Source organism: Pogona vitticeps, chromosome 2 (assembly GCF_051106095.1).
Source record: "Pogona vitticeps strain Pit_001003342236 chromosome 2, PviZW2.1, whole genome shotgun sequence".
Lineage (NCBI taxonomy): Eukaryota > Metazoa > Chordata > Lepidosauria > Squamata > Agamidae > Pogona > Pogona vitticeps.
Window position 1 is genome coordinate 153919428 of NC_135784.1, and position 22083 is coordinate 153941510.

A 22083-nucleotide genomic window follows, 5' to 3' on the forward strand; every position below is an offset into this window, starting at 1 on the left:
TTGGTTTATAGGACTGCAGTCTCAATAGTCTGAACACACTTTTCTTATAATGTACTGGTTTCCTATAAGACTCCATGAGTTTTTTCCTGCTGACGCAACACAGATACTTAAAAAGATAAACTTAGAATCTTGAAGCCTTCAGCTCCCAGCTTTTAAAAGTTGAACTTTAAAGGAATAATAGTTCCTACGGCTTTCATAGCTATTTGAATGCATTCATTTAATATCTGTGTATGCGTGTGTGTGTGTTTGTGTATTAGAGATTGTGTAGATTTGCAGGAAAAAGAATGAAGCACTCATCTAAAACCCACTGTGTAATTCCAAGATGGCCCTTAACTCTTCAAAGCCTCCTCATCTTTCTTCCTGATGCCACATCTCTTGTAATGCATTCAAAGCAACCACTTCAATTACTGTATTACGTAAATCTTCCTGATTTTGAATCTGTTTCATGCTCTTTAATGCAACCAACGGTTAAGTGAATGACACTTGTTATAGTCCTAAAAATGAAACTAACCAAGACAGTTACAAAAAAGCACCCAAGCATGGATTTATAGAAGCCCAGCTGTTTAAAGGCAGCACAGAAATTCTTCTAACACAGGAGACAAAAATTAGATTTCCCTCTAGCAAAGACAGAATCGTCGATCATCTGAGACAACTGCAAAATTCCTTTCAATAACTTTTTTTGCGTTGTCTCTTTGTCTTGAAAATGCTCCCAATCAATAGTTGCTACTGCAGAAAAGTAACTCTCACATACAGCAGCCCTATCTTTGACAACTGTAACTGCATTCTAATGCTTATGTTTCAGTTCCAATTACTTGGTCACACTGGAGCTCTTGGTTCAAGTATTTTCCAAATTGTTTTGATTGGTTATTAGATCAGATGAGACACAAGTCTACTAGCTCTTCTGCATGAGTTGGATGGGGGCAGCATGAGACATTCCACTATTTGAGGAGGGTCTTCAAATGTACCTGTGCTCCTGTCCCTGTTGCTATGGTGCCCCCTTCCCTGCTGCCACCACAGACTATATACAAATCCCCTTCCCCCTTTTTTGGCATATAATGACAATCATAAAGTCTTAGACACAGAGATTCATTCAGCAACTTGGCTGTCAACTGAGGTTCTAGGCATCCATCTGCCATGGAATCCTAGCCAAAATTTGCCAATCTGCATATCACAGCAGGCTAAGCACAATGAAATCCAGCAGAAGAAACAGCATATTCAAGAAAGGGGTCCAGGAAATAGGGTATTTTTTGAGAAGGATTAAGACAAATACAGGCTTACTGGAACTTATATTGCCTTTAAAAAAACAAGACTACCTCACACACAATTTTTTACAGCATCTGCTCTCAGGAATTAATTGTGGTTGTAACTACTGTTAACAACATTCATAGGTTTAGGCTGAAAAATTTGATCGTTTTCAATAAAATGAATATTTAATTGATTCCTTCCTCTTCCCCTAGTCTGGAGAAACTTATTTTATTTATTTATTTATTGGATTTCTATCCCGCCCATCTAGACCAAAGGTCTACTCTTGAACATATCCTGTGAATTCTCTCTTGACCAGTTGATTCAAGGCAAACACACACAATAAACAAGTTTGTAGGCACTTTAAGAAATCCAACTCATAACATCTTATGTATTGGATGCTATGTGAGATACCCTGAACTGCACACATTTCCCACTCTGCTTCCATAGCTGTTTCCATGCAGAGTAAAGAAGAAACTTACTTTTATACGTTATTCTTGTTATGGTGTCCCTGTTAAGCATACGATTTAGAAATGCATTTGATGATTCAGATACCTGTGAGGGAAAGAATTCACTGTCAAAAGACTAGTCACAAATGTCTTAGGAAAGTGCACCTATTTCTTGTGGGGGTGGACACAGCAGAGTAGAAAACCAAATACAGAATTTCAGCTGGAAGGAAGGCAGCTACAGCCCCCCCATGAAGTTGCTGCTGACGTGTGTTTCACTGAGGGTCTCTTACAAATAGTAAGGTTTGATGGAAACAGAAGAGACCTATGTTTTGAATCCTCAGTTTATAGTATGTATCTGTGTTATCATCCTAGTCTTCTGCAAACCTGAATCATGTGGGGTGTGGTATTCAGGGGTACAAGCCACAGTCTGGCAAGACTATGTTGTATAGTCAACATGCTCACTTGTCCATTTGGACAAGACTGTCCATACCTGATCCATGATCCAACATCTGTTGTATAGAACAAAGAGGCATTATTATAAGTTATGTATGAGTGCTGAGTGACTTGCAGGCACTGGGAATGCTAAATGAGCAGAGCTTGACAAAGTAGCGTTTTTGGACTAGAACTTCCCAAATGGCCTGTGGCCATACTGGCTAAGAGCTTCTAGGAGTCCTATTGCCAAGCTCTTAGAATGAGCATGCTGAAAAATGTGTTAAAATACTCCTGTACAGCCATATGTGGCATGTGAATCCAACACTATGCCTCCAATGGTGCTTCTCACAAGCTGGCTGCCCAAAAGATACCCAATAGTCTATAACCTTTTTTTTCACTTGTACCTCTTGACATCCTATTTCCATAAATTGTAACTTTCATATTAGCAACTTGTTTGTAATTAATATGGTTGCTTTTCTTTCAAATGTATATGTTGTAACTGTAAACAAATAACTCAACAATGGGTTTAAAAAGCAATGGAAAAACATGAACAGACAGCGCAGATATATCTACATTCGAAACTCAAAAGATAGAATGAAATAAAGTAAATACATCAAGGAAGACTCAGAAGAACTCACCCACTGAGCACTCCTCACAGGACTGACTGAGTTGCCCCTCCCCCAAGTACTGGCGCAACAGCATTCAAATGTTTGCAAAGTGAAGGAGAGTGAAAGCTGAGTCTCTGAGGGGCACACCACTGAGCCTGCACACTATAGTACTGTGGTCGCAACACATTGTTTATGGAGGGTCTCCCCAGAATTCACCAAAATAAGAGAGTGAGGGAACAGGGCTTTTCTTGAAGTTAAATAATGAAGAAAACCCACTCTGCATTCAATTATTTTCACAACTTTTTATTTTTATCTTGTTTTATACAGTTGAACTATCCGCCTTTCCCCACCATTATTCAATCCCCTCCCATCTCTAAATGTCCTGGTTTGTACCCTTGGGGATATGGGTACGCCAGATTGGGAACCACTAGTCTAAAGTAATCACACCGAGCCGCATCTTTCTCTCCTTTTGAGGAGACTGTAGCTCAGTGGCAGAGCTCAGTGTTTTACATGTGAAACCCTGCTTATTGAGAGGCAGGACAGAACGCTATTGGTCTTCCTGTATCTTACACACCAAAGTGCAGACATTATGATTGGAAACAAGGCCATTAGAATCTGATCTGATGCTTAGTTAAGTTTTCATATCGTGCGCATGAGCCCAGCAAACAAAGCAGGAGCAATGCTGACCAAAATCTGATTACAATTAATCAACATTTGACTTTTCGATTCTTGAGTTTGGGTCACATGATAAAACAGTAACTGGTATATTGGAAGAGGCATTCAGATTTTTTTAAAAGAGGCTCCCTCTGCTGAGCTAATCTTCAGAATTCAGGGAGCAGCAAATCCTGCCTGTCTTATTGGACTAGTTTTCTGGCTCCCCATCTCTGAAGGAACACAGTACACTGTTTGCAGGAGAGCAGGGCGAAGACTGAACAGAATCTGGAATCTTATTTCATCCTCAAGTACCTGTCAGGGTGGAGTGGAGACACTGCTTCTATTCCATGAGCTGCTGTTGTTGTGCAATGGGGGAACATTCAAACATTACCCTGCAGAGGTTTTCTAAGCAAAGGAAACAATGACCCCTTTGCTTATCCGTACTTATTCTTGTTGGAAACCCAAAGGCAACTAGATAAAAGCATTGTTTGATGTGAAAGAGAGGGAGGCTACATAAGAAAAAATTCTTGTTACTGGGCTTATGAAAAAATAATTGCTACATTCTCCATACCACTCCATTTAGGCAGTTTTGGATGAGGAATCTGGGAGCCTTGTGTGATTCCTTGCCTCCTGGCAGACAAGTCAAAGGGCTTTGTTAAGATCTTGGTAAACACAGAGAGTACTTTAGTACTTGCTTATTGTTAAGCAAGATGTGAATAACTCATCTAAGGCTGACCAAAGTACATCAAATAAAGCAGACATTTTTGCTTTGTTTTTGTTGCTCTACGTACTGCTTTATTACTGTACTGCTTTATTGCCTTGCTTATTATTTTACACTGTGCAAGAGAAGAAAATAACCTCACAAATGTAAGGAACAGTCAAAGACCACAGTAAAATCACGGGCGGTTTTTGCAGATGAGAAGAATGAAGAGATAGATCCTCTTGATGGCATACAAGGATAAGGCAATAAGGACTGATAATCTGAGTTGTTGTCGCTGCGATTATTATTAATCATCACTTATTTGCAATGTGAGGTCTGAGTTACTACGCTACTGGGTCTGAAAATATGATCTAGTGCCAACTAGTTGAAATTTGCAGTAGCCAGAATTTGTTTGGCCCTCCTCCATCCCTCACACTGCCAAAACACCCAGCACACGGGCCACTTTTCACTAAGTGCAGTGGATCAAAATCTGACAACCCATGCTGGGCATAAAAAGGCTGGAGATAAGAAGGGGCAGATGGGAATAGTGAACTCCTACCTTCTCGGTCCTGCTGGCTTAGGGATTCTGAGAACGGCAGTGAAAAAAGTAACTTCTCTGAGCTCTTCAGTGGGCAAACCTCCTCATACTCCAGGAAGGCTTAGGAAGAACCCATTTCTTCATAGGGAGAGATTTATCATAGTATAAGGGTGACTGCTCTCAGCCACTGAAATCAGAGCTATTTACATATAAAAAGGACATTTGGTTGATTCTTTACATGTACTGAAAGGTTAGCATCTTTAAAATTACAGCAGGACTGTGATATCCGCAAGATCAGTTTCACTTCTCTGTTGTCTGAAGATATTAAATAAAACCCTCCAAAAATATGTGTTTCCAGTGTATATTATCAGAACTGGCCACTAGAAGGAACCAGAGACTATGCTTTCTATAGCACTTCTACAACCACTCTTTTCCACTTCTGCGATGTGGCAGCAGCTTGGAACCAATCCCCTGCAGATACTGGGGCCCTACTGTATTTTAAGCAGCATATAAGGAAGGAGGAATGTAAGCAGCAGGGACTCCCTATAATGAGTTCCACTATTTTCTTCCCAATTATTCACATGGTTGTTCACCTGTTGGATTTAATTATATTGAAATTCTTTTTAAAAAAAATCAGAACGTTTGTTTAGATAGAAAACGTTTGCATTTATGGATGGTGCTCCATCCTTAATTCCACATTGGAGCCCTTATGGGCCCAGAGGATAACTCATTATCTGTGCAAGCTGAATCTTGGTGTTATCCACAAACTACTAAAGAATCATTGTTTAAAAAGAGAGGAAGAAGATGAGGATCAAGTGGTATAAGAGGTATGAAAAGAAGAAACCAATTGGTGTTCTAAAAGCATCTGCAGAACTTCAAGAAGAAAATCTGTTAGCTTTTTAAAGGACAGAAAGCGACTTTAACAGTAACTGAGTTTCCCACTGAGGAGGGAGCCAGAGTGATGGCTTTCCATTTTAATAGCATTTTACAGCAGGATCCTTCCCAAGCTCTCCACATCTGGTTTTTCCCAAATGCCCTTGTCTGCATCCAGGGGTGGTTTGTTGTCTGTGCAGGGGCTGGCACATCAACCCTAAATTTTGGGACAGGCCCTCCTGCTTGAACCAAACAGTGCCACACAGCTGGGAAGGACCAGGTTTGGCAAGGATGTTATCAAGCTATGATGGTGCTGTCCTTAAATACTGAGCAGCACCTGAGCACAGGCAACCACCAATATTCCCAATTACGTAACATTTTCTTAAGGAAACAAAATTCAGTGTTTTAAGAAATTATACCGTACTTACTTTCATAAATATAGAAACTACCACCAAGCCATTGGGACTTTTTGCAGCTTCTGTAACATTTGTATATAATTCATGGTTATAGTGGATTAGTTGAACCTAAGGACAGAGGGGAAAATCAAAATTAAATACTGGAGAATCAAGTCCACTGCTTTCTTCCAAAAAAACAAATACCACCTTTATCAATGCAGATTTGTTTGCAATGTGATCTCTACCAAGCTTGTAAATTTCATAACAGCAGTTTTTTTCCTGGAGGTTTTGCTGCCCACATAATTTTAATAATCATGGTGTCCATCTGGCTTGTACTGGCACTGCACCAATTGTTTCTGCTCTCTATTGTCGAAAAGTGAATTTAGCACATTAAGATGCAAAATGAACTGCAGAGGTCAGCACCATTCTCCTGCTGCTACAACAGCTACTTTGCTGTAATAATCAAGGGATATGCCTGTTGTTTGGCATCCCAAGCTCCAGCGAGGGATGGTTGGAGGTGGATCTTTTGAACAACGCTGAGAGAAAGAAATGGATACTGCAAAGTCCTACATATCTGCATCACATTTAGTCAAGATTCAGAAAAAACTACTCCTCAAGACGAAATAACTGAAGTTACTGTCTTCAAAACATTACGTAGCAACAAGAGCTACACAACTTATATGTGAAATGCAGTGGTCTCTGCCCTCCTTCAGGAATATTTACTTGCTTTGTCTGCTATATTAAAAAAGGAGGTGAAACCTTCCCATTCTCCCTTTAAGCACTGAAAGGCTACAGGCACCCAGGAGAGTCTAACAGGAGACATTTGTCCCTTGGACCAGATGCTGCTGAGCTGCAGTTCTCAGTGTTCCTCACCATTAGCTGGCTAGGGCTGATGCCAGCTGCTGTCTAATGACATTTGGAGGGTTACAGCTTTTCACATTTTTGCCCTAATGCGTGGAAAGAGGGCTTCTGTTGTTTGTAAACTGCAAATGATGGAGACTTGAAACAACCATGTAGCCATGTGTAGACAGTGGTGCAGAGCTCATCATGCCATTTCAAACAGATATGCCCCTAGAAATGTTCAGGGCTGTGCCACTATGGAGAGCATAAAAATTCAGGCGTAAGTGTTGATGCATAGGCAGATCTATATATATATATATATACACAGCTGAGAGGACCTGGATTTAGGTAGCTGATTAGTTATGATTTTCACTAGATGAGAAAACTGCTGTGGTGGGTAACAAAGAAACCATGTCTTAGGCAAGACCCATCCTTTAAGTGCCTAAGCCAGTGACTATGGCAAACGTCATTCCAGCAGATCTTAGAACAGCTGTGGGTGGGGGAAAAAAGGGACCAAGGTTCACATCTGGCCCATCAATGTATATGGGCATAAAGTCTATTTGTGGAGTAATACTGCATAAACCTAGACCATGGAAAAACATTTCACAAAATAACCAACACACTTTGGACAGGCATCAAAAACTGTAGGCTATTAAAAGCAACCATGATGAAGGGAGGGGAAATTTTGACCAGCTGAACCCCTGAACCATGAGTTCTTATCCATTTAGCCTTAAAATCAGCATTCATAATAAAGCCACTATCTTGTGTTTACTCATCAAATTCTATTTTTTTAAATCCCTCATGCAACAGGACAAACAATATTGCATTGTGTGATTTTTTTGTGGGAAATTTCCGATTGTAATGAGAATTCCAGCATATTGCATGGTAAAAAAATGCCCTGTGTCCAAAGGAGTGTTTATATGTGGAACACTAACCGTGTCTCCCCTCAACATTCAGAACTAGAAAATGGTATTTGTATGACTTAACGAGCAGTAGGAAATATCAATAATGATTTCTTGTTCCAATCTATAAAACCCTAAATGGCTTGTGCCCAAGCTATCTCAAGGACTCCATCTTCCTTTATGAACCTGCTTGGGTGTTAAGCTCATCAGGAGAGGTCTTCTTCTCAGTCCTACCACCTTCCAAGGGCCTTTGATGGGGATACAGGAGAGGGCCTTCTCTGTTGCTGCTCCCAGTCATTGGTACTCCTTCCCACAAGAGGTCAGAGAGGTCTCATTTTTGTTGTCCTTCTGCAAGCAGACCTTTCTCTTCAGGCAAGCTTTCTCTGAGTGACTGGTTTGTTGTGTGTTACTGGTTCTGGTGTTGTTTTTGTTAATGTGGTGTAGTGTGGTATTTGACCCTTTCACATATTTGCACACTTACCGTTTTTAGCTTTAAATATTGTCTTTTAATGATATGAGTTGCTTTGAGTCCTTTTTAAGGAGAAAGGATGGTAAAAATATTTTAAATAAAATAAATAATAAATAACTTGTGGCAGTTCATTGCCAAAAGTAATAGAAATGGTGTTTGGCTGGCAGGCATAATAAATAGCATTCTAGTCAACATTAGATAAAATTAAATGTGTATGTCTTGGTTTGTAATGTAGTTCTTTATCCTAGTAAATTATAGTGTCCCCTCAGTTAAAGAAATTTTGATTTCCCCAAATCGGACCAATCTCCTGGACAACAAAACATGTCGGTTGTGCTCCGAAGCCTTATGGTTCAACTGTTTTTTAAAAAAATGGCGCGGAACCTTTTTAGTCTCAGAATACAAGTGATTAATTGGGCTGCCATAACTCTATGAGCATAAGTTTCAATGGCAAATTGGCACTTGCAAGCCTTATCACGTACTAAGTCATGTGACTGGTGTGTGGCAGAAAAGGCAACCATTAAATTCTAAAGTAGTGGCAATTCACCACTGAGGTTTATATCAATACTCTTACAATGTTGGACATACATATCACAATTCTGGCCAAAATTTTTTGTCTATTGACTTGGAAGCCAAATGGGAAAAAGCCAGTATATTTGGCGAATAATTATGGTTTTGTTTTTTATAGGAAAAAAATTGTACTTGGTAGATATCTGAAATTTGAGGAAAATGTTACCACTGTATAGGAGACAATGATATACAATGTAGATGTAGTACAATATCCATTTTTCAAAATGTCTCAGGAGAACTAAAATGTTCCATTTTAGCACATGAGGGTTAAAACCTGTAAATCTGTAAAAAAGAGGGTGTCATATGTAAATTGAGTTCTTCACTGTAAAGTCATTTGATAAAAGGATTACTGTACTCCCAACACAAGGAGTAACTGCTGTTACCACCACCAATAAGAAAAAGCTAGAACATACAAACAATACTTTGAAGATTTTGACTGGGACTAAATGTGTAGATAATGTTTCCATGTGGACGTTTAGGCAGATCTATATATACTTAGCAATTTACTGTAATTGACTGTGGAAAATACAACAATATTTTAAAAAAAAAACTTGAAAGGGATGGAACACGTCTAGGCAACTGAAGAACAAATCTATTTGTTAAAGTTATTAGAATCTTCTAGAACAAACAATCTGAGTTGCATTGTTACATCAACAGTTATAAAGAAGGAGAAAAAACAGAGCAGAATCTCTGGCATCTAGAGGTTTTGAGAAGCAGGGCAGAAGAAAACAGGACAAAGCTGATGTGACTGGTGAATGGAATACTTAGGATAATTCACAATTGTTGAAGGGTTCCATTTGAGTGCCTCAAGAGTCCTCTCATTTGGAACATCCTGTGGCCTATTAAGGACTGCACAGGCCTGGCAATCTTGTAAAAATTGCACTCGTGTAAAAAATGGCAATTCCACAGGGCTTCTATATCTGCAGCAGCCTTAATTCTTTGTTGTGTGCCTTCATGCGCTTTCAAGGTGATAAGACTCAAGGAGTGGCTTTACCTGTTCCACATCCCAGTGAGTTTCCATGACTGTGTGGGGATTTGAACCCAGGCCTCCTGAGCCCTAATCCACCAGTCTATCCACTACACCATATTGGGTATCAAATTTTGTTTATAGCAATAGGTTTTTTGGATCCCAACCACTGAGGGAATGGAGATGGCCACTGATTCCTTCACTCAGGTAGATGCGCCACTCTGTGCAAATGATGCTAAGATTCCAGCTTTGCCCTTAGAGGAGATTGTATGTAGGTTGTAGTAGTGGGCATCCAACACATGAACCACTACTTTAAGAGCATTCTGGAAAGTCATGGACGAAGAGTTCAAGCAAACACTAAGAATGTTACAATGTCACATAAAGTAGTGCAGTTGCAAATTCAGAAATGCAGAGTGCCTTCATCACACATACAATCTTCCCATGTGAACTCCCCCTTCATTCCTTAGTATGCATGAACACATACACATTCACATGCTCCAAATTATGACTAAGCTGCAACTACCAGGGAGGCTTTTAAAACCACCTTCAGCAGCAGTAACTTGAAGTAATTGTTTTCTGTATGACTTTATCAGTCTCTCACATTGTAGTGGAGGAATTTTGGCCCAGTCTTCTTTACAACATTGTTTCAGTTCATTGAGGTTTGTGGGCATTTGTTTATGCACAACTCTTAAGTTCCCCCACAGCATTTCAATCAGGTTGAGGTCTAGACTTTTCTGGGCCACTGAAACACTTTCTTTTCTTTCCCAGCCATTCTGTTGTAGATTTGCTGGTGTGCCTGGGCTCACTGTCCTGTTGCATGACCCAATTTTGGCAAAGCTTTAGTTGTCAGACAGGTGGCCTCACATTAGACTCTAGAATACTTTGGTATACAGAGGGGTTCATGGTCAACTCAATGATTGCAAGGTGCCCAAGTCCTGTGGCTGCAAAGCAAGCCCAAATCATCACTCTCAACCACTGTGGTTGACAGATGGTATGAGAAGTTTGTGCTGATATGCTGTGTTTGGTTTTCAGCAAATGTGGTGCTGCGCATTATGGCCACATATCTCCACCTTGGTTTCATCTGTCCAAAGAACATTGTTCCAGAAGTCTTGTGCAACTTTGCAAACCAAAGCTGTGCTCCCATGTACTTTTTTAGAGATGTGAGCCTTTCCCATGGCAACCTTTCCAAACAAACCATACTTGTTCAATTGTACAAGTTCTAATTGTACTGTCATGAACTTTAACATTTAACATGCTAACAGAAGCTTGTACAGTCTGAGATGTGTTTCTTGCAATTTCTCTGAGCATTGCACTGTCTGACCTTAGACGTCCAATCCTTGGAAAATTGGCAACTGTCTTGAATATTTTCTATTTGTGAATAATCTTCCTCAGAATTTAAAGATGGACTTTATATTCTGTGGAAATAACCTTCTAACTCTTCCCAGATGGAGGGGCAGCAACAATTGCTTCTCTACAATCATTGCTGATATGTTTCTTCCTTGGGGTTGTGTAAGCACACACCTGACTGCTCCTGAACTGCTCAAATTTTTTCTTTTATAGAGGTGGTCACACTTGCTGATGATCAATTATTAAAAGGTATTTGGTTAGCAATACCTGGCTGCTATTTAGCCTCTTAATTCCTATGGAAGCAGTAAGGGTGTACTTAGTTTTTCACACAGGGCTTCTCTATTTTGGCTTTATTTCTGTAAAATAAAGCATGATACAATGTAATATGCCTTATGTTATTGTTCATCTGAAGTTGTATTTACCTAATTTTCAGACCTGCTAAGGACCAAAATATTTTTATGATGTCCTGATACAAAAACCCATAAAATCAAAAGAGATTGTTTTTTTTTTCACATGACTCTCTCTCTCTCTCTCTCTCAGTCTCTCTTTCTGTACAAGATGTGAAAGGAGGGAGCTTTTGAAGGAGGGATAAGTAGAATACAAATGTGATTGAAATACAAATGCTTTGGCAGGTTAGAAACATCATGACATTACGTACAAATTCAGACACATAGTACACAAGCCACCCACCCTAAACTACAAATAAACATTAGCAACCAACACACTAGTGGTGGTGGGGGAATCAATTATCAGAAAAAAAAGAGAACTTAAAGCTCCTCCAGGATGCCAATTCTGCATCCAAGCAGAATAGACAGCAAGCCATCTACATCTGCTCCTCTACTGCACAGTCAGGCAGCAATGAAAGTCAAGGCTGGTCCAGATGGGCATTTGTTTTTCTGAAGTAACTGTTTTGTTTCAACATTTCCCCTCCTGTCTATACAATGTAATGGTTGTCTTGGTAATGAAAGCGATAAACCTTTGCTGTCCAGAGCTTTTAAAATCTTTGCTAATGCCTTCTTTTTTTAAAAAAATTCCACTTTACTGCTATGGTGCTTCTATGCTTGCTGTGCTGTTCATTTCTGCACCGGAAGAGTTTATGACTAATTACATGAATGAAATCATTCCAGAAAACAAGCTGCATAAGTGACATCAGTTTCAAGCAAGAATTTCAAATATCTACCAAAGAGATGCATTTCAGAAATGTAGATTGTTGAACTTTACTGTGAACATTAACACCCAGTAACTCCTGCTATCACTTGGGATGAATTATGACCAACAATGACCAAATAGGGCAGAACATTTCCATGTCTGGTCACCCTGTAAATTAAATACCTTGTTATTTTAGCTCCTTTTCTCCATACAGAAAACCATAGCGCACATATTGTGTGAGCTATCCTATTTATCACAGGGAGAAATCCTGTAGTTGAGAAATCTTTGCATTTGCAGAATTATATAAATTTGCATCCTCCAAACCAGATGCAGGCCCAAATGTAATTTGTGTTTAGGAATCTATTGACTGATGACCCTGCAACAAAATTCATCCAAGACAAAAAAAAAAGTGTTCAGAAACGCAGAACTGAAAAATGTGTACTCCTGAAAAATTCACCATAGAACCATAGAATGCAAGAAAAACACACATATTTCAAAAATATACACACAAAATGCATATCCTGTGAAATAAGAGCAAGCTTAAATAAAGAGTGGATGGATGCCCACTCCTCAAAGCAGTATTTATATGACCCACATCATTAGTAAAGTTAATTATATCAATGTTTATGTGAGAAGTTTTTGCTCAGGAATTACTAGATCTAACAGTGGAACTATATGATCAAATGTAAGGACAGAAAAGAGAAATGTGTACAAATTCCCTAGTGGATGCCCCACTCCAGGAAACCAGCCTGGGCCTTGTATCAAATCAGTGAAGGTCAGGCTTAAGCCATCTTGAAACTGCATGTTGGAAAACTTCAGTGACCTTGGTCTTCAAAGGTTCACACTTCTTCTTAATCTTTGCTTCAAGTATGCATGTGTTTGGCAGAGTGGGGGTGGAGAATGCAGAAACATCTGGAGCATGCCTTATGGCAAAGGAAAGCTGTGTACTGAAGTATCACCCTGATTCCTAATTGGCCCTGGTTGAAGTTCACTTGCTGAAATTGACTTGAAGCACTTGTGTAGGCAGCAATATTTTTGGCATGTAATAAAGCAGCACACAGCCAGATTGCATTGTGGCATGCAATTGCAAGAGGGGAGTGCTGCCCCAAATCTCCTGCAATCCTCAACATTGAGTCCACTGATGTTCTTGGAGTAAAACTCCTAGAAGCCTTCACCACTAGCTGTGCTGGCAAGGATTCTGGGAGTTGTAGTCCAAGAACATCTGCGTTGGGAACCACTGCTGTAGAGGATGCTGACTGGAGAGCTAATCCACATTGAAGACCACTTGAAAGCATCTGTTTAAGCAGCTGAATGCTTTATAAAAGCTGATTCCCTAAATGAGAAGAGCCTGATTATCAAGAAAGTGTAGTAAACAGAGGCATGTGAAACTTCCATTTAATTGGAAGAGAAAGAGAAAGACAGAAAGGGAAGAGATTCTCTTAAGGTACCACATTTTTAATAGGAAAGTCAAAATGGTTGATGTAGAGTCTTACTTTCTTCTAGTTTATATATTCCAACAGAGGAGAAAAATACCATTTGACCTTCTTTTCAATTTGGCACAGTAGGTTATTTTTTTAAGTTAGCAAACAAACTAACTCAGACAGAAGAAGTAAAAATGTCAAAGCCAATAAAATCATCTGTGGAGATCTGACAGCCAGCAGAGTGGGAAGAAGCATTAATGCAACCCTATTGTGGTCTTTCATTTAAAGGCCTTGTAAAGAATTAATGAAGTCTTCTCACTATATGGTGACAAGGGGTTACAGACTCATTAACCATCAGTCTTCGATTTTACTGAATGTTTGGAAAATCTTAAGTCTTTAGGACCATGTCCTTCTTGACATTTTGGGACTATGTAGCAAAGACTTGGATTTTTACTCACTCAGAAGTTAAAAAAATGCAGGGAGAATGAGGTCACCACCTCTGGGTTTTCCTCCCCCTTTCCAATAACACTCAGAGATGGAGATACTGATGTTGATACACAAACGGGAGTTTTGATTAAAAAACATAATGAGCCAAGAAGAGCATAAGATAGTGCTTAGCATCTACTTCTGTAATAAGAGCAAGCTCTCCATAAAGGGTGGATGTCCACTCCTGAAAACAGCATTTATGAGAGCAACATCATTAGTGAAGTTAATTATAAGAATGTTTGTATGAGCTACTAGACCTGATGGTGGAACTACATGACCTGAGTAAGAATAAGAAAGAGATTCTCAATGAAAGTATTTACAGCACTCCTTATGAGATTTTCTGTGAAACAAGGAGAGCATGCCTCAAAACCTATGTATTTGCAAAGATTGCACTGTGTTTTCATGCAATACAGCCATTTGTGCCTTTTAAGGTGCTTATGGTTAAAAATATGTATAAGAGGAAAAAAAAATTGGACAAACATGCTTTTGTCAATGGGAGAAAAATAGACTTAAAAAAACATAGTCTTGCAATCTGATATGAATAAAAAAGGGGGCAGCAATATTGAAGGACTTCAAGAAATGCAACAAAGTCAAAACTGAGAGGTTCTGATATTTCTAGTTACGAGATTAACCAAGATTGCATTTTAATACTAGTGTGAGGCATTTGCTAGGGCAAACGGGCAGGTAAAAAGGTCGTTTAATTCTGCATGTATCTGATAACAACAACAGCAACAACAATAACAACAACAGCAATCTTAGAACTGCAGAGCTGGAAGGCCAATCAAGTCCCACCTCTGTCAAGGAGGCACAGTGGGGAATTGAACTCCCAACCTCTGATTCTGCCATCAGATATCTAAACCACTGAGTTATCCAGCATTTTTTGCTTGCCTAGTGGCCATTTTTAATGTCCTTCTGGCCATTCCCTTCATTCCACCAAATGATCCCTATCAATAGCAAACAAAAACCCTGTTCCTGCAACCTGCTCTAAGCTCATTTAGAGCCTTCGGTGCTCAGCGAGTGTGGCAAAGTTTTTAGAGCAAAGCAAGAGGTAGAGGTAGGGCAATCAACTGCAAGAACAGCAGAGCAGGTGGCTGCCAGCAGCATCTGAGTGAATTTGTGGATTTAGCCCCTGAAATTGGAAGGATTAGCAGAACACCCTTCCCTGTTTGGAAAGAAATCACACCCACTTCTAATTCTAAGAAAACAAGGAAGTTACTAAAGAAATGCTGAGACAGGAAAGATGTGTGCAGAATGCAGCAGCCAGACTCCTTACTGGAGTGAGAAAACACCAACATATTTCTCCTATTCTGGCCATGCTGCACTGGCTGCCCATCCGTTTCCGCATTGACTTCAAAGTTCTAATGCTTACCTATAACGCCCTAAACGGTTTAGGACCTCGATACTTGGCGGAATGCCTGCTCCCACCAAGATCTACTCAGATCACCCATGCGAGTCAGGAGGTGAGGCTGAGGAGCCTGACGCTGAGGGAGGGCCGGAGAGAAAAGACACAAAACTGGGCCTTCTCGGCGGTGGCTCCTCGCCTTTGGAATAGCCTTCCTCCAGAGATTCGCGAGGCCCCCATGCTGGGTACTTTTAAAAGCCAATTAAAAACATGGATGTACATCCAGGACTTCCCTCCCGTCAACATTTGACTCCCTTCTATTTTTTGCTATTTATTATTTACTATATTTCTGCACTGTATCTGTTATTGTTTGTATTGTAATGCTCTTGCGCTATTTTAATGTATATATGTCATGCTGTAAGCCACCCAGACTGGTAGAATATACCAGATGGGCGGGATATAAACAAACAAACAAACAAACAAACAAACAAACAAATAAATCTGATGAATCCTAGTTCTGACTGAATGATGTGGAGTCTCAGGAAGCCATAGCTGCCCCTTCACCTCTCAACTAGACAAAGGTATGATGTCTCCTCAGTTCCTTCCTAGGGAAGATCAAGAGGAAAATGTGAGAAGGAAGTAAGTAACATCAGCAACCCTAAAAACATCAGTCTCAGGTGAAGGAAGGTCAGCATGAGGTCCAGCAAGGAAAGGACAGTCTGGGAAATCTGACTCTTCCTATTTGCTCATTCCCATGGGAATTTAGCCACCAGCCACCCACAGCTGGTGCCAACGGGCAGCAAGGGCAGTAGTCTGGGCTCCTTGTGGGTCCTTGTGCATGTAAAACTCGATAAGACTTCAAATTCCAAGCACAGGTAAAACAAAACACATGTCTTTACTGCAATACTGGCACTCTCTGAGGCATCAATGAAAATTGACAGTAAACAGCAGCAGCTCTGGCTAGTCCAAACAGCTGTACTGAAAGGTGAAACCAAGAAAAATCAGAGGACATCTGGGAGTGCAGTGGCTTGGTAGAAAGATCATCTGGATTCTACAGAATAAGGCCAAGAAGTTGTGTCAGTTCCGGAGACAAGAACACCTGTTCATCATGATGAAGTAGCCACCAAAAGATGACATCACTGTGTTGAAAAACATGTTAATCAGAACAGTGTACAATCAACCTGCAGGTCCTTAACTTAAAAACAAAAACAACTTTGGGATTAACCAGCTAACCTATGTACCCTGCACGAATATGTAATTTGTCACAACATTCTGTGATACAGATGCGGAAACTCACCCCCTTAATGTTCTTATTCCTACCAGTTTCTTGCCTCAGAATTTTGTTTAGGGTTTCTTCTTCCTGAATTCTTGTTGTAATTTTTATCTATCTATCTGTCTGTCAGTCTGACTATATTTGTGTATTATTTTTCAGTTGGCGTCGGATGGGTGGGTTATCCCCTTTTTTGGTTGTGAACTATTCAGAATAATGGACCTCTACTAGATGGCTGGTGTACAAATGTAACAAACAAACAAACAATTCTGAAGCAATAGTTAACGAGCATGAGGTGGATTTTGGAATGTACAAGGTCCTGTCTAGTTGGGTTGTTTCCCATCTTATCAACACTTCTGAATTTTTCATTTTCCATTTCCTGTTGGTGGCATAATTTAACAACAGCTATTGACCATGCACTATAACTACACATCAATGTCAGAGAAACTGAATGTGAGCAACAACTTCTAATCCTTTCTTAACGTTGGAAGAGTTAATATACTGAATGCAGCATTATACAATCATATTATCAGAGTTATTTGTGTATTGGCTATAAGTAATTATCCTCATATTAGTTATGCTTCAAATAATGTGGCTAAAACTTGATCACCCAATGACCCACTTTTGCTGTCAGGATTCTGGCCTCCCATCAATCACTGTGCATTTCAGTTGTTGATCCCGGCTGAATTAATTAAATACATTAGAAATTTTAATAATAAAATTGACTTAAAATCTCATGGCAAGTAGATTTAAACGCCATTTATAATGAAAGGTTAACTACTCTAAATCTACTCAGCAGATGGGGATTGTAACAACTCCTATTTCATTAGAGTAGTGGTAATTCATAGTATTAAAATGGCTATTTTTAAAATAAATGGGCCACCAGAAACGGAGAAAAAAAGAGAAAGGAAAGACTAGATGCTGTTGGTGGAAAAGAAGGAACTGAGGAAAGAGAAGTTTTTTAAAATTATTTTTATTCTTAGTTTAGGTTCTTTTAGCATAGCTCCATGCTTTTACCCATCATTCCATTTCCTTTTGAAGATTTTGAAAAAATGCTCTAATTCCAAATGTTTTTAGAATTGCTTTTAGAAATAACTGCACATTTCCTCACCAAACACATGCACCTGTTGTGCTAGTGATATGGCAAGCACTCAAAAGCTTCTCTCATTTTTCATAATTTTTGAAGTTTTGCCATGCTGAAGACCTTCCCTGCAGCAGCAATTTTTTTTGGCTTCCTATGAAAACAAGAGCCTGGCCCCATTTCTCTTTTATTATTATGGTAATTCAAATTTTCACCTTGTTCCTTGTAATTAACTACCAAATTTGGTACAATTTAATGCTCCTTCTGGTGAATTCTGCATAAGATATCTTTTTGTGTGTACAGTGACTGGAATAATCCTACACATTGTGGCATTTCTTTTGCCCTTTCCCAGGAGAATCCCGCACAGGAAGTTGCCAAATCCTTAACAGTTAATGGGTTTTCTAGTGAATATTACACAGGAAAGATGCCATTCTCCTACAGGAAGTGTAGTGATCCTGCATAGCTGGTGCTTCTTCTGCCCCATTCCAGGTGATCTCTGCCCAGGAAAAATGCCATTCTGCACAGGAATCATAATCATAATCTTGTGCAGCCCTAGAAATGTCCAGGAAATTCCACGAGGCTTCTGAAAAAGCACAGAAAAGTCTCACTATGTAGAGAAAAGAGAGACTGTTTTCCCCTCAGTGTTTTCTGTCAATAGTGAGAGGCTGGGAGTTTGGCACCCCTAATGAGCACACCCACACATACCTGTATTTTGATATGCTGAGACAATGTCTCAGTGTTTAGAGATCTGTGGTTCATGAGGGGCATGTGAGTTCTAGTCAGCAAATTAATTTGAGAGGTTAAATTGGTTCACTCCACTTAGGAATTTGAGGAGATCAAATTCACTTGGACTGATAACCTGAATCACGTTCCAGTTTATCTACCACTACAAATAGCTTGGATACTCAAGTGTAGTGTAGAGTACAGAGTAATGAACTAGGGCTCAGGAGGCCTGAGTTCAAATCCCTGTTCAGCCATAGAAACTCACCAGGAAACTGGTAACACCATTCCTTAAATATTTCACTTACATTAAAAGCCCTTAGTGCCATTGTAAGTCAGTTGACAACACATAGCATAACATAAATAGTCTAATACACAGAGTATACACGTTTATTCTCAAATCAGGAGACACTTTTAAAAAATGTTGCATGTAGAAAAAACTGTTCACAATTCCCACAGTCAAGGCTTTACTGTTATCTAAATAGCACAAACTGACTTTCTTCTTGTATGCTCTAATAGTCAACATATATTTGCAACATTATCTCCAGTGCTTCTTACTTCTCTGAATCTAGCTTTATGATTAATCCACAGGTGTTACTTTCTTGATTAAAATGAAATATGATAATAGAACCTGCAATGTTAAATACCAAATTTACAGGAAACTAAGGAAGTCTGTATATTTGATTAGTTAAATTTCACCCAATTAACAAAATAATGAAGTAAAGTACAAACACTAAAAATGTGAAAGTTCTTTCTGCATATTTCAGATAATCCAGGTTCAAAGATTGAACCTAACTCTTAATTAGCTCTAAGATATATTGGGAACAAATATTATGAAACTTTTTAAAAAATCTACTGGCTAACTTTCATCACAGCAGTCACTATTTACAACTAGTTCATCTTTAAAGTGCCATAAGATTCTTCTTTAGTTTTACTGCAGCAGATTAATGGGCTTAAACCCCTGAAAATTTGTTTGTGAAATATTAGCATTCAGAGGCATAGAGCTGGATATACACTGTATTGCACTTCACCCAAAAATCTTCCATCTAATTCCGAGGAAGCTGTTTCAGCTCTCGGTCAGTGTCTAGATCAGCTTTTGACAATGTGGATCATGACAATCTGTGGGTATGTGTGCACCCTGTCAGCCCCCTTTCTGGCAGAGCTGGGTTCCCTGTTTATAATTCTGTGGGCTCGAGCTCAGAGTCCTTGACCCATACTAATTTTTATTAAAGTTATAGAAGCAGTTCTCTCTGCCTCCACCCCACCCCACCCCCTGTCCTATAGGACCAAGTGACAGTTTAAACTACTTGTCAGCTTGGGGGGGTCTAATTAGTTTCACCGGAATTCCCCCAGAGTCCAGGTTCTGGAAGGCAAGAAGGAGGAGAGAGCTTAGGTCCAGGACAGACCCGTTTTAGACAAGGCTTGTATAAATGCGCACAAGAACTCAATCTCTGCAACTTGCCTCTTCAGAACTGTGGTGCCTTCCAGGCTCAGGTAGCATTGTCCAAATGTATGGCAGGGGTCTCTGGTGCTTGGCTTCTGTCACAAGCCAATAAACTTGGTCAGGGTAGGCAGCTTCTGGCATCTTCCCACATATGGCCAGACAGCTTGCATTTATAAGAATACAAATCCCATCATCCTGCTGAACATCTTTTAAGACACCATTTTTAAAAAATCTGCTTTTTCCCCAGGGTGGCACTTATTCAAAATCTAATGTGCGCCCTTTGTAAAAGAGATGGGAAAGTTTACCTTTTGTACAACAACTTCCAGAATCGCACAGCCAGCTTTCATATAGCCGGTTAATGCCTGGTCTGTTTTAAAATTCAATGATCAGCTTCTCAGCTGAGTCCTCCAGAAGATCTTTGCCAATGTTCAGACAGCGATTTCTATGCTTTCCTCCTCACATGGGGGTGAAAACAGGCATTACCATTTGAAACAGAATCTCTTTAAAAGATTTTGCATGGCTGCTTTGCTCCATAATGCCACCTCCGGAGCTCCGTCTAGGCAGCTTGGGACCCCCATATCTCATCCATCTTCCCTGCTGTTTCAAAGAGAGGAACTTTCAGTGGGAGAGCTCAGCCTGACAAACAGTTGATTAAACAGCGCGAGGGCTGATGGCAAAGTGTTCTCTGCCTTGAGGTTGCTTGTTTGTCTTCATTTATTTTGTGTTAACCATAACCATCCTGACAGGTATGTTTAATATTTTCAGGATGCCTCTGGTTATTAAACAAGTACCTTCTTAACTATAAGAGAGTCTGAATAATACATTTAAACATAGTTGTGTGTATGTTAGCCACAGGACTGATGCTATGCATTTAAATGAGCAGGAATCAGGAGGCCTTCTCTTTTGCTGTAGGGTGTACACTATCTTTATTTCCTTGTGCCTCTCTGTGACTACCAAACAAGTCCAATAAACTTGTAGCCAGAGTTTACACAAGAGTTTGCTGAACTTTAGAACCTCTCTGGGTGTTTGACTGCCCATCTTATCGGGTCCTCAAAGGAGAGTTAGGTATCCTTCAGTCTCAAAAGACTATGGTAACGTGCTCTGTATGGGGGACTTGGAACAGCGTCTAGTGTGGCTGAGGAGGCCAATTCTAGAGTGACAATCTCTTCCACACTGAAGACAAATCCAATCTGTCCCCTGTCCAGCTCCCTGGTTTTGCTGCTTTTGGGACTTCCTCTTTGCCTCGGCCTGCTCGACAAGGGTCTCTTCAAATTGGGAGAGGCCGTGATGTACCGCCTGCCTCCAGGCTGAACGCTCAGATGTCAGGGTTTCCCATCTGTTGAGGTCTGGGTGTTTGATTGCTCATCTTATCGGGTCCTCAGAGGACATACAAATATTAATACCTCGAGAGGCCCAGAAAAGAACACCCAGAAGCTGGGCCTTTTCTGCCATGGCACCTTCCCAATGGAGTGCGCTGCCATGGGAATCACGTTAGGCACTCTCCCCTGTGTCCTTAAAAAACAACTAAAAACAGAGCTTTTCAAGAGCTTTTCAGGAAGTTCTCCTCAATTGGTTAAATTTATGGAGGAGGAAGAAGGGCTCCTTTTTTGCCATCTGGCTGTTTCATGCTGCATGTCCTTTTTGAAAAAATCTTTGTATTTTAGAATGTGTTTTTATGATTTTTGACTTACTTTGTGTACACCGCTCAGAGCAGCAGTTTGCTAGACTGATGTATAAAAAAAAATGCAATGAATGAATGAATTTGCTGTTTTATATTTTTCTGGAGAAGGGCTTTTCGTCTTGATTAGCAATGGGAACCCAAAAAATGAGACAGACAGAGAGGTCACATAAACTTTACAGGAACTCTTTCCAATAGTTTTCATTCCATATTGGCTTTCTATACCAGGCAGGAGATGTATTGTCCAGCAGTGTCAGCACCAGGGGGTCCAGGTGCACAAGAATAAACGGAAGTGGAGGAAGCTGTTAAACTAGCTTCCCAACAAAATTTAACTCAGAGGTACCCAATATATAGAAGAGATGCAGTAAACTGCCAAAACAAAACAACCCTGTTCAACACATGCATGACCAAGAATTCTTCTTACACTGTGACAGTGTGTGTGGTTGCTAACTAAACACTGGAGGGAGTCAACAAAGAGTGAAGCATGCTTAAACAGGCTCAAATGCTTC

General features: G+C 39.9%; 1 protein-coding gene across 3 annotated transcripts in view; it reads right to left on the reverse strand.

Annotated features, from left to right (window-relative positions):
• Positions 1 to 22083, reverse strand: part of CA10 (carbonic anhydrase 10) — a 415389-nt gene that overhangs the window by 19920 nt on the left and 373386 nt on the right. For all 3 annotated transcript variants that reach the window (XM_072990919.2, XM_020784041.3, XM_078384417.1), the window contains 2 exons: positions 5925 to 6020; positions 1725 to 1797 (listed from right to left, as the gene is read on the reverse strand). In XM_072990919.2, the coding sequence (XP_072847020.1) occupies positions 1725 to 1797; positions 5925 to 6020 (169 nt within the window). The remainder of the gene's footprint in view (positions 1 to 1724; positions 1798 to 5924; positions 6021 to 22083) is intronic.